The sequence below is a fragment of the Zonotrichia leucophrys genome, chromosome 4, assembly GCF_028769735.1.
Source record: "Zonotrichia leucophrys gambelii isolate GWCS_2022_RI chromosome 4, RI_Zleu_2.0, whole genome shotgun sequence".
Lineage (NCBI taxonomy): Eukaryota > Metazoa > Chordata > Aves > Passeriformes > Passerellidae > Zonotrichia > Zonotrichia leucophrys.
The window spans coordinates 7,740,554-7,755,900 of NC_088173.1; the positions used below are offsets into that span (position 1 = coordinate 7,740,554).

Sequence of the window (15,347 nt, forward strand, 5' to 3'; positions counted from 1 at the left end):
TGTATGGAATGCACAACAGCAATGGTCAACAAAGATTAGCTCATTAAACTGCACATAATTACTAAAAAACAGCTGCTTTTAACGACCTTTGAAAGAACAGTCTACCCATTAGCTGTGCTCATTTTTCCTTTGAAATGCATACATTTTGTGCTAATACATCTTATTCACAAATTGCCTTTTTTCATATCTGCATCACTAACTTAGATCAACACAATTAGCTATTCATCCTTTTGCAAAGTATGGAAACAAAGGTAGAAAAAAAGGAAACAAGAAATTTTATACATCAGTATATTTATTACAGAAAAATAATCAAAGGTAAAAAATAATCAGAATTACATTTAAGGAAAAGTTCAGTAGCTAAGCTGTAATCCCAAGAGGTCACACTGACCACAAGAACAATCTCTGAGAGTCTGACATGCAAAGTCCTTGTCACACGCATCGCTCTCCTTGGTGTCACCTGGATGTGATGGCTTCCCTCAGATAAGCCAGGCACCAACAACCCTGGGGAGCTGCTGGCTCTTACCTTGGCAGCAGATGACAGTGAAGGGGAAGTAGCTCAGACATGCCACCAGCCAAGTTTTGGTGGCTATCACAGCATAGCCATGACAATGACATGATTTTCACAAAGGAGGTTGCCTTCTCTGTGGGTGTGTAAGCTCCTCTCCCTGGAGGCCCTCCAAGGCTCTCCAAGGCTCACCTGCCTGTCACAGCAGCAGCTGTGACCCAGCACTGCTGTGTATCCCTGACTCCCACTGAAAGTGCTGTGAAAAATGCTGTAGAAAAGTAACGAGTGTAAAATTGAAGCCCCTGTTGAGACAGGGCTTCTTAGTAGCTCAAGAATTCAAGAGGATAAACACCAAGTAGAAAAATATAAAATCTTATAGTAAAGAACAGGCAGGCCACAACCCTTCCCCTTCTGCCTGGTGGCTGCTTGGCTAGAAAAGGCTTTGCAAGTGCTTTATCAGGGAGTGGAGTAGTCAGTCTAATGACTTTGTCAAATCCAGAATGTCTTTTGTGTTTACTAACCAATTAATAGTTACATTATACTTTTCTACACTATATATTTTGCCTGCAGAATTTCTTTGTGTCAAGGTAAAGATGCCCACAGAAGCTAGTTCAAAAGAGGAACACTAGCCACAGGCATAATATTAAAGCAAACAGAAAAAGCCCACAGAAGACAGTCTTCACTGACTGACAGCAAAGGCCAAACTTGTCAGTAGCTGCATTGATTTCCATATGACAGCCATTACTGTGTTTAGGGGAAGTGCCTGCTTTTGATTTGCTGAGATGTTTCATGGAAGACTGTGTCCTGCTGTTTGTAGGGAGCATGTGCCATCTAGGTTTGGGATTTTCTCAGCATCTGGTGGCCTCAGATTTTATGTAACCATAAACTGTTCCAAAATATTGTGTGTTCTTGTTCATGATTTTGGTATCCCTGGCACCCTTTGTGTAAAACTGGCTTATGGAAAGTTGGTTCAGCACAGTAAGTGCAGTCTGACAATCCCCTGAATTGGGAACTCTTGGAGTACTCCACAACCAAGGGGTCAGCTCAGAGACTGGACAGCTGCTTCACTGTGCAAACAATTTACACATCCTCACACCATTTCTGTTTGACACAGACAAACATTCCAACATAAACCACATTGTCTGTTACACAAAGCATTGCCAGCATCTAAATACAATAGACAAATGTAATTTTTCTGCACTAAGAGCTAAATTACACTGAAGAGAGGAAAATTAACCAATATGTGCTGAAAAGAGAGGGGTGTATTTCAAAAAGTGCATTCCAAAAATATGGTATTTAGTACAAATAGAACTATGAAACAATATGCAACTATTTCAAATAAGTCAATTTATATCAAATCTAAGAGATAGAATCACAAAATTATTATTTCTAATCTACAGGAAAGCGCCTTGAAAGAAGATGGTCCATAAGGTTTTAATTGTGTTCACCACATCTGTAAACAGAATAAAATGACCTGTTATTTATGTGAGTGCCACCTTGCTTTCAGTCTTAAACACAGAACTTCTTGGTGGTTTCTCAAACATTCCAGAGTCCCTGAGGATAAAAGACATTGACTTTGGACTCCTGGACATGAATACAATTTTATCTGAGTGGGCTTCCCAGGTACTGCCAGAGCTTGCATCACATGCTCTGCATGGATAGTAGCAAGATGTGCTCAGCAGGGGCTCTGCACATTTTTAGAGCACAGCATGATAAATTAAGAATTTTTATTGAAACATAGAAGAGGTTTAACAACACAGAAAACAACATAATACTTGCAGTACTTCTTCTTTTCCTTAGTTTCTAAAACCTGTCCATCAGAAATGATTTGTGGCAAATTCAAAATACCCCACTGCCCCAAATACAATGGCTTTTTCATTACAGCAATTAAAACTTGAAAGAAATACACTTACCTTACATTTGTTTTCAAACTAATTTTTTTACTAAGCTTTCAAGCTGTTTTAAAAACCAAACAAGAAGATCTAAGCTGCTGGTAAAATGTGCAGCAATCAGGGTCTTTGATGAATGTGTGAGCTGGAGCAGGGAACAGGTTCCACAGCAGAACTTTCAGGACCCATTACAGGAAGAAAACAAGGAAAGAGGCCCGTGGCATCCTGTGTTCTTCCCCTCTAAAAGCTGCAAGGCTCCTTTGTATTTGAGACAATTTGGAATTTATTTAAAAGCTAATTGGTACTTGCATACCAGAAAAATATTGTCAGCTCACAGAGGAAGACTGAAAAATAAAATGTGTTTGGATTGAAGGTTCAGCAAGCTGCAGCTCTGGCAAACAGCAGGGGTAAATCCCATAATAAATATTTGATTCCTCCACACAGGTAATTGCTAGTAAATGACCATTCTCAATTAAATATGCTTTGAGGTGCTTATTTGAAATAAGTGAGCCTACATAAACATTTATTTAACACAAAATCTTCAAAAGCAGTTAATCAGCACAGCATTGCAAGAAGTTAATTAAGCTCATAGGTGCTAATGGATTTAGAATGTTATTTATTCAGAGTTATCTAAGTCTGGCTCACTTCCTCCTTCATGCTGGCACTAGCAAGAAACCCTTCAGAAAGTTCTGGGGGATTTTTTACCCCTGTCCTCATACCAAATTAGAGCAGAGAGGTGGCCTGGAGGGCCAGCTCAGTTAGTGATCTCTGTCGCTGGCACAAGAGAAACACTGCTTCTTTTGGAACAACCCCATGAGGTGAGCCTAAGCCAAAGTGCATTTTCTGCTAGTGGCTGAGCACTTGCAGCACTTGATATAAAATTCTGAACCAGTGGCAAAGTTGATTAAAATCAGGACTTTATTCTAATACCTTCTTTAAGGACTCTGAAAACTCTTTTCAATCCTCACTGCCACAATGTATTGCTGCATAGTAAAAGTCCATCAAAATCTCTCATCTGAGCAAGTGAACAGGTTCTGACAGGATATTCCCCCTTCTAGACTGTCTGTGGGCATGCACTTTGGAGTAAGAAAGGCACCACCACCAATATCCTTGTCCAAACTGGTACATTATATATGCTAGACTCAATGCAACAATTTCTGTGTCAGACTTCTGTTCGTAGCTGAATAAACTCCCATGGCAGGGTTTCAAACAGACCCTCTGCTCTCCTCTCTTGCAGGCAGCTGAGCTATTTGCAAACACTTTCACACATTCTCCTGCCTGTGAGAAATGTCGGCCAGCTTACCACAAGCAGACAGTGTGAAAGCCTTCTTAAAAAACCCAGCTGCTGGCCTGTTTTTCATAGAGTGCAAGTCCTTTTAAACACTTGCCTACCTTCTACCCTGCAAACTCTCCTTTTCCACAGAGGGAACTTCCCCCTTTCTGGGGTGAGAACACCTCGTGAGCCACGTCCCCTGCCCCACCACAGCAGACTGCTCTTGCACCACTATCACGCTGCCCCACTAAGGCTCTAGCCAAATTGTAGAACTGAATGCAAAAAACCTACACTCAGCTGTGTCTGCTTTTAGTTCTCAATACTTCAACGCATTTTTAAATATCAACAAAATCCATAAATATTTGATTCTTAAGTAGAACAAGCTGAAAATTGAAAGGAGTTGTATTTGTTTTAATACAAGCAGTCAATCCAAATTAATTCCATTTAGGTCAATCATCAATACTCAGATACAGCTAAAGAAAAAATTTCACAGAGATGGGGGATTTAAAATTGGTATGAAATGTAGGTAAGGTAAAAAGTAAGAAACAAAATTAATCAAGAATTACAAACACAGAATATTTCCTCGAGTAATGCTTGGATTTTGATCCATTGTTAAAATCTGTAATTTACACAATATTGTTCAAAAGCAGAATATCATTCACCATGGAAAATAATATGAGATTTAAAAAAACAATTACAAGGTTGCCTACCTGGCACTAAGCTGCTGAAGGACTTGAACCTTCTCTCTCATTCGATCCCGATTTTGCTTTACATTCTTTGCAAGTATGAGGACACTTCCTACAATATGGAAAGCAAATAAAACATTGAAGAATTTTGCTGGATTTCTTCTAATACAACCATAGAGCATGATGGTAAAAGTTCTTGAAGAAGTAATCTCTTGCCTAGATTCCCCAATTTTTGTAATATGGGATATAAACTGCAAAATATGACATCTAAATGCCTCAGACAATAAATGCCCATTAACTAGTATTAAGTACTCCTTCTAGCAATTGCTAAAATAGAACAGGATTTTCTAAGCAGCAAAGGACAGTCCTTGCCATTGTATCTATAAGCAAACTGAGCTAGCAGTAAGGTATATAACACTTCATGTAATACCAAGTACATACTTTGATATGTGGGGGAAGAATACAAGTAGAGAAATAGATGAACATTGAAGAAGCTTCCCATTATCAGTCGGGTACTTTTATAGCCATAAAAGCTCATGCTGGTCTGGGGGAAAGATGTGGAAAGACAAAGGAGAATGGTTTTTTAGATAGGACTTTTGGAAATGTGTTCTGTGAGCAAAAGGTTTATACAAGAAGCCATATTGAGAATAGAGAGTACAACAGGCAGCTGAAGGAGGAGCTGGGAAGGAAGTCGGAGTCTGATTTGATGGGAAGGAGTACTTTATGTGAAATTAAGAAAACAATGAATAAAACATTCATGGAGGCACCAGGTGACAGAAGTCAACCACTGAGATCTATTCTATGGTTAGAGGTGCAAGGTGGAAAAAGCAGCCCCTCAGTTTGTGCTCTTCATGGTTTGGCATGACAGCATGAGGCTGGGCAAAGCCAGAGAGGAGAGGGAGGTTGGAATACGAGCTGAGATTGACACTGTTGTTAAAACATGAGAACATTATAAGAAAATCTGTAGCATATTTGACCTGTGGTATGTTCCAAAGGAAGACTCAAAGGATCAAAGTGATAACATGGACAATCTTAGCATTTTCTGAAGAATGTGTAGTAGTTTCTAATACTGTGATATACAGTCCAAGATGAGTATCTCAGGATCTAATAATAGAATTTAAATTCATAGTTTTGCTCCATATAATTTTAGTGTTTTAGACTATTTTAAATAAGCACAGACCTTTTTTTTTTGGGACAATTTGGTGCAATACCCATTTTCTGAAATTTTTTTCTGCATTCTCCCATGTATGACATCTTTCCAATGGCATAACCCAAGACACCAGCAACTACAGAGACAGATAACAAAACATTGTTAATACAACACCTTAAATCAGGAGTGTGCTATTGGCTGCACTTCAGTCATATAACAAATTCCATACCACATCTTCTCAGAACATGTCACAAACACTTGTGAAATTATACAGGGTTTACGGGGGTGAATTCAATAACTACTGAACACTGGTTACCTATCATGAGAGAGAACAACCAATCTAAAATAATTGATACAGAAAAGGATATACTATTCCTATGTACAGGAAAAGGAGATAATATTTAAAGGATTACAGAAAATTAAATTAACTCACAATGTCAGCACTGACAGTTTTTGCCTTTGATTGCACAACATGGTTTACTTCTAATTGATCACACTTTTAACACCAACTTCTCTGGCCTTCTAAGAAGCTTCAAGTGCAACAGTATGGCAAGAACATCAGCTTGCCATACTGTTGCACTGTGGCTTTCATCCTCTAGAGTCAGAATAAAAGACTACTTCAATGTCCTTAATTTCCTGCTGAATTTCTGCTGAAGAGGGAATCTATTTAATTTCTTGTCATTTATGAGCCACCTCACTGCACAGTACAGTTCCTGTGCTTCTATCTGTTCTCTTTATCAATCCACAGTTCTGAATTAGACAGCTGAGATCAATCAAACACATGAAAAGGACTGTACTATTTTATATATTATAGTATTGTGACTTCTTGATACCATAAATTGTGCAATCTGCCAAGCACAATGAGCTGACATAATTTATAAAATAAAATGGAGACTAGAGTTTGTACCAATTTGAGATACTGTGTTACATAAATATAAGCTGCTACTGAAAATATTTACATTAGAAGAATTTCATTTCATACATTTATTTTTAAACACATCAGAAATCTGATTTCCTAATCTGCTGGGGTAACATATAAATTGCAAAAAAAGAAGATTTTGGAAAGAAATTCAGAGAGATGCATCTTCACAGGCATATTGCCTGTAAAGAACCTTTTCTTTCCTTTTAGAATTGGGTACAACTTACTTGCCATCTTGGGGAATGGACCAAATCTTGGACTTGCTGAGAAAATGCCTACAATAAAAGGAAATAGTCAGAAATCTTATTCACTTGAGGAATTCAGCAGCACTCAAAACCAGCAGATTTTGCATTCCTACAGATTTTGCATTTCTTAAGGTGAAGATGGTATGAAGTCCATTAACTCAGATTTCAGTACATCAAGGCACTTTCTATTCCACTAGTTCTTAGTGCATGTGTTTTGGGCACTTCTAGAGTCATAGGAGGAAGAGAATCTGGACTTTGCAGGATTCACCTCAGGCAGGAGTTCAGAGTGTAAACCAACATGAAAGCAGCAGTGTAAACCAACATGTCTGCCACTGGTGACACCTGCAGCACTGCAGAGGAAGTGATGGTGGCTTATGTTTCAGCACAAACCAACCCTGCATATAAAACAGCAAAAGTAAATCTCTTACACAGGGTCCAGCTCCTTGTGCTGTGATAAGTAGGATGAAACTGCTCTCTGGTAGCTTTCCATGGCTATCAATTAAAATTGTACCACCGGTATCTAGCCTTCCCCTGCGCAGAGGAAAGATCACACATTTTGGCCTTTAAGAGGAGAACACAGTGTGCTAAATAAGAAAAGCAAAAAATTATCTTTAGCTTTTCCACCAAAATCCACATTCCCTCAGTTATCTCAGGAGGTGAAACCAGTATTCCTCTGAGAACTACGTGTCTGGCAGAGGAATGCCATGCTGTGGAGGAGGGCTCCACACAGCAAGATTACCATGGCAAAGGGAAGGGAAGTAAACACTGCTTGCACTGTTACATGCATTCAGACAGTAATAATGAGGCTTAGAAGCTCCAGCATCTTCTAGAGGCAGGGTACTGTGTGCAGCCATCAGAAGAAAGTATTTACACAGAGGATTATTCAGCCTATGCTAAGCACAAGGGCCTTTGCCCACTGTGATCTATGCAATTTTATGTTGGGTCTCTCGGGGGAGGGAGGAACAAAAGTGTTGTTTGTTTCTAATCACACCCCTCCAACTGTTGACACACAGCAATGATCATTTACTAAGAGCACTTGTTATTTCACAGCTGATCAGAAACAGCCAAGTACAATGAACAGAGACTGAGAAGAGTACCTGGTGCCAGAGGCTGGCATGTTACTACTACCTCCTGGTGCCCTTCCTATCACTGCTCACCCTTTTTCCAATGTGCAATCCTTCTCTGACACACTCTTACTCCTTCCCTCCCTGTCTCCCTACAAGCTCATAGGTCAAGGATGGAGTAGGGAACCCACATCAGCCTCTTGTGATACAGCTTAGCAGACTTCATGGTGGATGCCCCTCACTCTCTCCCCAAAACACCAACCTCAACCTTATACACAGTCAAGGCCCCAGCAGGGAAACTGAAGGTGCCTGTGCAGAACCAGGTTCACCCACCACATAAACAGAACACAATTTTCTTTTGTGTTAGCCTGCAGATCGTGAGCCATCTCTACAGAAAGCTCTCTGTCTCCTCCCTTTGGCAGTACTCCTTGTCCCTTTGCACCAAAGCTGCAGTCACATTGACACATGGTCAGTGCCACAACACTGCCAGCATTTCCAAACACACCAGGACGCTGACGCCCTGCTCGGGCTGTGCCACGCTCTGCCCCACGAGCTGCCCCACTGAAGGCTCTACTCACCTCCAGGTGATCATGGTGACAAAACCCAGCCACCAGTCTTTGGATTTGCAAATTCTCTTTTCAGTTCATGCTCTTGCAAAAGAATGACTGTGGCAATGCACACATAATAATCAAATCACCATAGCAATGATGGTAATGAGCAAGAAGATTATTGATCCTGAAAACCAGCACTTTAATGACATATTTTTTTATCTTTACCTTTTGAGATTAGCCCCTGGGTGACAAGCATGCTCCCAAGAGATAAAGGAAGAGCTGTGAAAATGAAAAGGAGAGTAGCTAGTATCAGCCAAAATTTGCTACATATTTGGTAAATACTCTTATGCGTTAAATGTTTTCTGTTTCTAATGTTGAACACATTATTTCTAAACATTAACTTTGCCCACTGTCTTAATCACCTATTACATCTGCTCGTTCAAATTCTGTTCTCTTCAAAGCCACAATGTCCTCACACAGTGCCAGACATCAGCCATGCTGTAACATCTGGAGCTAATGCAATATATATACATATTTATTAAATAATAGTTTCCACAATCTGAATATCTCCTCTAACTACTGCAACACTTGTAATGACAACAACTCCAATAAAATTCATCTTTTCAAGGAATTATGTAATTTAGATACAAACTGAGAGGGTGGAAGTAAAGGATACTAAAACACCAAGCACTGATCTTTTTAGCTGTCCTAACAGACAAAGAATTTCACAAATCAAAGACACATAGCTATGCCTGCCTTCCATTCAAAGGCAAGGATAAGTATGTAACAAAGTAAAACATTCCTAAGGTGGTTGTTATAACAGACTTCAAGAATGGAACCAACTCTACAACTGCTGAAGTTGAGATTTAACAAGACCTCAATTCAACCACCTTTACCTACAACAATTATGCAAATAATTCAATTAAACCTTTAAGAATACAAAGTATAACTTAACATGACAGAGTTAACCCACAACAGCGTTCCAATAAAAAAGCATTTTGCAGACAGTTTTGCATACATACATCAAGAAATCATTCTGTGTGGTAAATGTGGTGAGAATGATTTTGGATCACTCACCTCTGTACCAGAAACTTTCCTGTCTGCATTCTTTAATGATCTTTGCAATCTCTCTGTCTTGAATTTGGGACATGGGACAAAAGAACATTGGCTGAAAGCATAAACATGGATTAGTTTACCAAATTTAATCTCACAGGAAGAAAAAAAAAACAAATCAATTAAAGAAGATAAATTATTTAAAAAACAAATAAATGCAAAGCAAAACTCCTTATTCTGTTGCTAGCAGTGTGATGAAATTGTGATACCCCAATACAGAAACAGAAAGAACTACTTAGGTTTTAAGTATAAACAACCTATCTTGTTGGTCTTTACTTTCCTAAAATAGGTCAGCTGCTGCTTACCCCAGGAGCATATTGTTTTCTATCTGTTAGTCATTTCATTCTCATGAGCTACATTATGTCTCCCAGAAAGAAATGACAGGAAATAAAGGCAGAGTGGCAGTTTTCAAAAATCAAGTTCTGCTCTGTACAGAAGTCAACTAAGTTCAATAATAGCAGACTTTGCAAGTAGAGGGTCAACACAAATTCTGCCACACTCCCCACTAGTAGAACTTTCTCTCTGAGCAATTTAAATATGCCCATGGCATTAACTGAACTCATACTGGCTTCACCCTAGTACAAATCAGGCTGCCAACAGACTTCTTGAAGGTAGCTCTTTTTTCCCCCATTGTGCTTGTGAGGAAAAAGTGACAGTATTCTCCCTTGCATTCTATCCAGGGTATTGGCATGGAAACATATGAGGATTATTTTTCTTTCTTTAAGAAAAGACTCAGTGTTAAATGGGTACACTGGTTTTGACTGGACGAGAGTTTATTTTCTCCATAGTAACCAGTGTGGTGCTAGGCTGGGGATTTATGACCAAACCAGTCCTTACAATACAGGGATATTTCATTACTGCTGAGTAGACCTTACACAGAGTCAAGGCCATTTTTGTTTCTCAGGCTGCCCCACCAGCTGGGGATGTAGAAGAATTTGGTAAGGGACACAGCTGAGACAGCTGAACCAGCAGATCCAAAGGATATTCCAATTCCATACCATGACATTGTGCTCAGCAAGAAAAGCCAAGGAAAAGGAGTTGTCATTAAGTTAAAATTAATTGAAATTTTAACATTTTTCTGTAAAAAGACATCATCTTCAAACATACACATTCTTGAAAGAAAAACCAGGCATCATAGAAGAAGCAATGCCTTGGAAAAAAGAGTACATTCATCTATTACAGGATTCAATCTTCTTTTATGCCTGACTCCTTCTATGCATGATTTTATAGCCATAATAAGGAAATGCATTTATTGGCCATAGCCACACATTTCACATTATAGGTAATTAATATCTCAGCCCTTTTCCAAGCACTGCTCCCACAAAAGTTAATGGTGGAGCAGGGCAAACAATACAGAATTGGCTCCACTCCAGATCACAGAGAACTGCTTCAAACTGGTTTCAGAGGAAGGTCATAACAAATACAGTAAAATACAAACAGGCTGCCTGAAAGATAAGGAAATGCATGTCAGAGCCCCGAGTGCACCAACAGGCTTTGCAACCTTTCTGCCTCCATACACACCCTGCCAGCTGTTTAGCTGCTTGAGCTCAGGGTCAGCTCTACCATGGCACAGTTGTGTAACACGGAGTTAGACTGCAGAGAAAACAGAAAAGCTCAGAGAAAGCAGCAGGGAGCTTTACCCAGGGCCTCTGCCCTTCAGCTCAGGAGCTGTGTACAAGCTCAGGCCCTTGCCTTAACTGTGCAGTAGCTACACCATGGAGATCCTTACCCTGCCTTGCTAACCTGATCACCCAGCTTAGCATCAGACTTGCCTGGCAGTCACTGAACTGACTGTAGGCTGACCATTGGATCTGCTCTCCTCCTCTCTTTGGGTACTGTGATACTGTGCTCCCTGTACCTGAGGCCCTATCCCCTGCCACCCTGCTGTCACTTGTGCCTCTTCCTTGCAGATCAGCCCAGTATTGCTGCCCTCTGGTAGTGAGTGGTTAGCAAAAAGTCCTATCACATCTAAATTCCTTGATGTCTCCATCAGAGGAGAATGTTCTTGTGCTGAACTGTTCCCTTCTCCCCTTCTGAACATGTGCATGCAGAGCTTGATGGGGACAGGCTGTACTGGACTTGTGCTCAGACACCACAGCTATGCCAGCTCCTAACTCAGGGCACAAATCAGAGCCTTGAGATTCACAACTCCCAGCCCTCTGAGCACAGTGAACCAGGAAAAATAACACACCATCCTCTCCTCTCTTCATCTACATGCTTCAGCTAACAGACACCTATTTCTCTCTTCAATAAGAGCAACTGAGGCAAAGTCTGTTATTCATTAGCAATAACACTGAAATGAAAGGGAGGAAACCCAGCTTACCCATCCAGGTTGCTTTACTGGAGGTGTCTGACCTCCCTGTTGAGCTGTTTCAGAAGACATTGTCTCTTTCCTTGTAGTCTGCTACTGCTCTTGCTCAGCAGAAGTCTTTTATGCTTGGCTACTTCTCTTTCTGCAAGGTACAAAGGTAAAAACTCAAGATATCATACTGATAGTTGTAAGTCCAATGTTCATCTAGAAAGAAAAATGACCAGGTTGAAAGGAGTGCAATTTTTACAGCAGACAGCATCCTGATAAACAATTTACAGCACAGTTTATCAATTATCAGCAACACAGAGTTGTGCATGACTTAAACAGGTAAGTCAGAAACTACAATTAAATGCTGAATCGTGACTTAGAATAGTATGCTCAATCATAAAGAAATGAAAATAAATATGAGCAAGTAATAGAAAACCTTTCTAATTTTTTAATGTATTGCAGGTCCAAAAACCAGCTTTAGTGTGCTGTCCAGAATTCCTGCACTACTTCTACCCTCACTGCCATCATCTGAAGCCTGGATTCCATGGGACACCCCAAGCAAGCCTATCACAAACCACATCTGTGTCTCCAAAAACCCAATTCAGTTACAAACATCCTTTAAAAAAAAAAAAAAAAAACCACAAAAGAATAAATAGATTCCAAAGAGTTTTAGAGTTGCAACCTTCCATGCTTGAGAGCTATGCTGCTAGGGAAAAGCAAGAAGGAAACTCATTTATTTCTAGAGCACTTCAAACAATCTGAATTGTGATTTTTACCTAGCACTTTATTAACATAGAGGGCACTTCTTTTCTGAAAGTACCTTCTGAGAATGGTGGCACTGAGCAAGGCTAAAGTGGCTGTAAATGGCAGAGTTAAATAGAAAAGATATATAACAATTTACTGATCTATTTTTTTTTCATTCATAATATTACTGTATAAACAACTTCCTGCACTTACTTTGGGGTCAGCTGCACAGCTATGAAGTTCAAGCAACGTCTGCTTCATAAACACTAGATATTCAGACAGCAAAGCTTTTTTAAGCAATAGGAGCAACATAACCTCCTATCCCCTTGGTAAAAAAAAACTTGAATAAAGCATTGAATTCACACCAACCTGCACTTTATTCTCAGACACTCACAAAAATGACAATGATCACTGTGTCTTTGAAAAACCATAAGTTTGAAAACCCATATTCTATGAGGAAAGCTCACAGCTCTACACCATCTTCCTCAATCTGAGAGCAATTTAATTTTCATCAGTTTCTTGTCACTTAATGCAAAAAAATGACATAAAATATAAGAAAGACATATAAAGATGTTTGTGTCAATCAAAAATGAATCAAATTTTCTTTTCTTATCTGCCTTTTTATACTCATCTACTCAGAAAGCCTACTTGTGCAGACGGCTGCATAAAATAATCACTGGAAACAGTTTCTAAATGCTGCAACAGATTTAAAGTGCTTGTCTTTTTCATGATAATAAAACAGCTGAGTCACAGGAGGAAAATAAATGAAATAAAATGAAGGGAAAAGAGTGAGTATAAATAAAGATTACAGCTATCTGCAGTTTGCCATGGGCCTCCTATATTGGCCTAAGTACACATTTCTCCTGAATTATAAATTATTCAGCTATGCTACTGCTTCAACATAATGAAGAACCCCAAAAATATTTAGCCCTTTAAGCAGCCTCATGGTACATCTCCCACATGGGATGAAAGCTGAGAGCTATACTGGCAAGAATGAAACAAAGAGACAGAGTTGATGTCATCAAAACATTATGTAACTGACTTATTAATATTCATATCTAGCAGCAAGCTGTCTCCTATCTGAGGAATGTAAAAGTGTTCTAATATTTCAAGCCCCTGTGTCTTGGAAAGACAACTGTTATCCCAAAAAATAACTATATTTTCATTAGCTTACTGCAGAAATGTAATTTCTTGTAATTTTCTGCAGTACTCATTGCTGTTTTCTCAACCTTACACATGATTTTTAGTGCAACAATTAAGTGTATATTCTGGGAAGAAATTACCAGTTATATTATTCTGTTTAAATGAAATACCTATATAATACAAGATTAAATCGATGTTGTTTGCAAGGATCAAATAGTCAAAAAACTTATTTGTCTTTTACAAGAAATATTCTGATCAATTTCTTCATTTTCAGAAGAAAATGCTAATTTTAGGCTCCTGAAAATATCTCACAGTTTGAATACCTCTAATGGGATGACAAAGAAGCAGTATGCAAGAAGACAGCTAAGTTTTTCAAATATGAGAGTTGTCAACTTCATATACTGTGTTTTCAATAAAAATCCTCCTTCTAAATAGAAATAATGACCCCATAATTCCTGCTGCTAGAATTTGAGGAAGAAAGGGGGGAGCCAAAATCGCTTCTATTAGCTGGTGCAGGCAATGGGCTGTGACGCCCAGGGCAGGCACCACTCATCAAAGATTTCAGAGAGGCACTTCAAGGACCATCGTGAGGAAGATGACAAGCCTCAACATGATGTTTCACACCTATCTGAACTGGTTCTCTGAAACAAGAGCCTGAGTCTAAAACAAAGGTGAGTCTACAGAGCAGCTGCACTAGGCAGTCAATGCACAGGTCCCTACCAGCCGGGCAATGCCCCGTGCCTGCCCAGCCCTGCTCAGTGCCCACACCCAGGGCATCGCACACCCGGCCAGCACTGAGGATTTCTTTCCGAGACTCACAGAAGTGATTAAGCTGGAGAAGGCCTCTAAGATAATCGAGTCCAACCTATGACCAAACACCACCTTGTCAACTGAACCATGGCACTGTCACGTCCATTCCAATGTCTAATCACGCTTATTGTGAAGAAATTCTTCCTAATAACGTCCTCCTCTGGCACAGCTTTAGACTAGTCCTCTTGTCCCGCCATCAGTCATCTGGGAGAAGAGACTAATCAACCTCCTTCCAGGCGGCTGCAGAGGGCAATAAGGTCTCCCCGAGCATCCTTTTCTCCGTGCTAAACGCCCCCAGCTCCCTCAGCCACTCCTAGCAGGACTCATACCCCAGACCCTTCAGCAGCTCCGCTGCCCTTCTCTGCACACGCTCGAGCACCTCAGTGTGCTTCCTGAACTGAGGGCGACGGCGCCGTCGGGCTGCGGCAGCACAGGCCCCGCAGCGGCCGCCTGCGCTGGGCCTGCTGCCCAAAGCCGCGCCTCGACCCCCGCCTTCCCCCGCCCTGACGCCGGAGAAACCCGGCCCCGCGGGGCCACTCGGCGCGGGGAGGAGGAGTCTGACACTCACGGCCCCCACACCGCTTACCTTCCGTAGGCCTCAGGAGGAAACGGGCTGAACTGGGCCGGGCCGGGCCGGGCCGGGCTGGGCTGGGCTGGGCTGGGCTGACCCGGCCCGGCCGGCCCCAGAAGCCCACAAGGGCCCGCCTGCCGGGCTGAGCCGCGTTGGGCGGGGGCCGGCCCGGCCGGGCTGCCGGGCTCCAGCGGCACCTGCCGGCCGCCGGGCGCAGGGACACCGGGTCGGCCGGGCCGCAGGGTGCCCCTCGTGCCCCGCTCCTCGCTCCTACGAGGGCTAGACGGGCACATCTCGCCTCCTGGTGCGCTGCACCGGTAGGAAAACAGCAAGCACGCCAAGAAAATTCCGCCTTCTCGGATTTCGCCACTGAAATTCAGACCGC

General features: G+C 41.1%; 1 protein-coding gene across 3 annotated transcripts; it reads right to left on the reverse strand.

The window, feature by feature from the left end:
* Window positions 1-274: 274 nt before the first annotated feature.
* OCIAD2 (OCIA domain containing 2) lies at window positions 275-15,119 on the reverse strand. Of its 3 annotated transcripts, none has more exons than XM_064710371.1 (8): window positions 14,978-15,119; window positions 11,719-11,848; window positions 9,360-9,450; window positions 8,508-8,561; window positions 6,650-6,697; window positions 5,534-5,639; window positions 4,378-4,465; window positions 275-1,958 (listed from the first exon to the last, which is right to left on the reverse strand). In XM_064710371.1, the coding sequence occupies exons 2-7, from the start codon at window positions 11,776-11,778 to the stop codon at window positions 4,384-4,386; spliced, it is 441 nt and encodes a 146-aa protein (XP_064566441.1). In that variant the 5' UTR covers window positions 11,779-11,848; window positions 14,978-15,119; the 3' UTR covers window positions 275-1,958; window positions 4,378-4,383. The 3 variants fall into 3 exon arrangements, with proteins under 3 accessions (XP_064566441.1, XP_064566442.1, XP_064566443.1); XM_064710372.1 differs by lacking the exon at window positions 14,978-15,119 and adding an exon at window positions 14,721-14,867; XM_064710373.1 differs by lacking the exon at window positions 5,534-5,639 and having other exon boundaries at window positions 14,978-15,114.
* Between the last annotated feature and the right edge of the window lie 228 nt (window positions 15,120-15,347).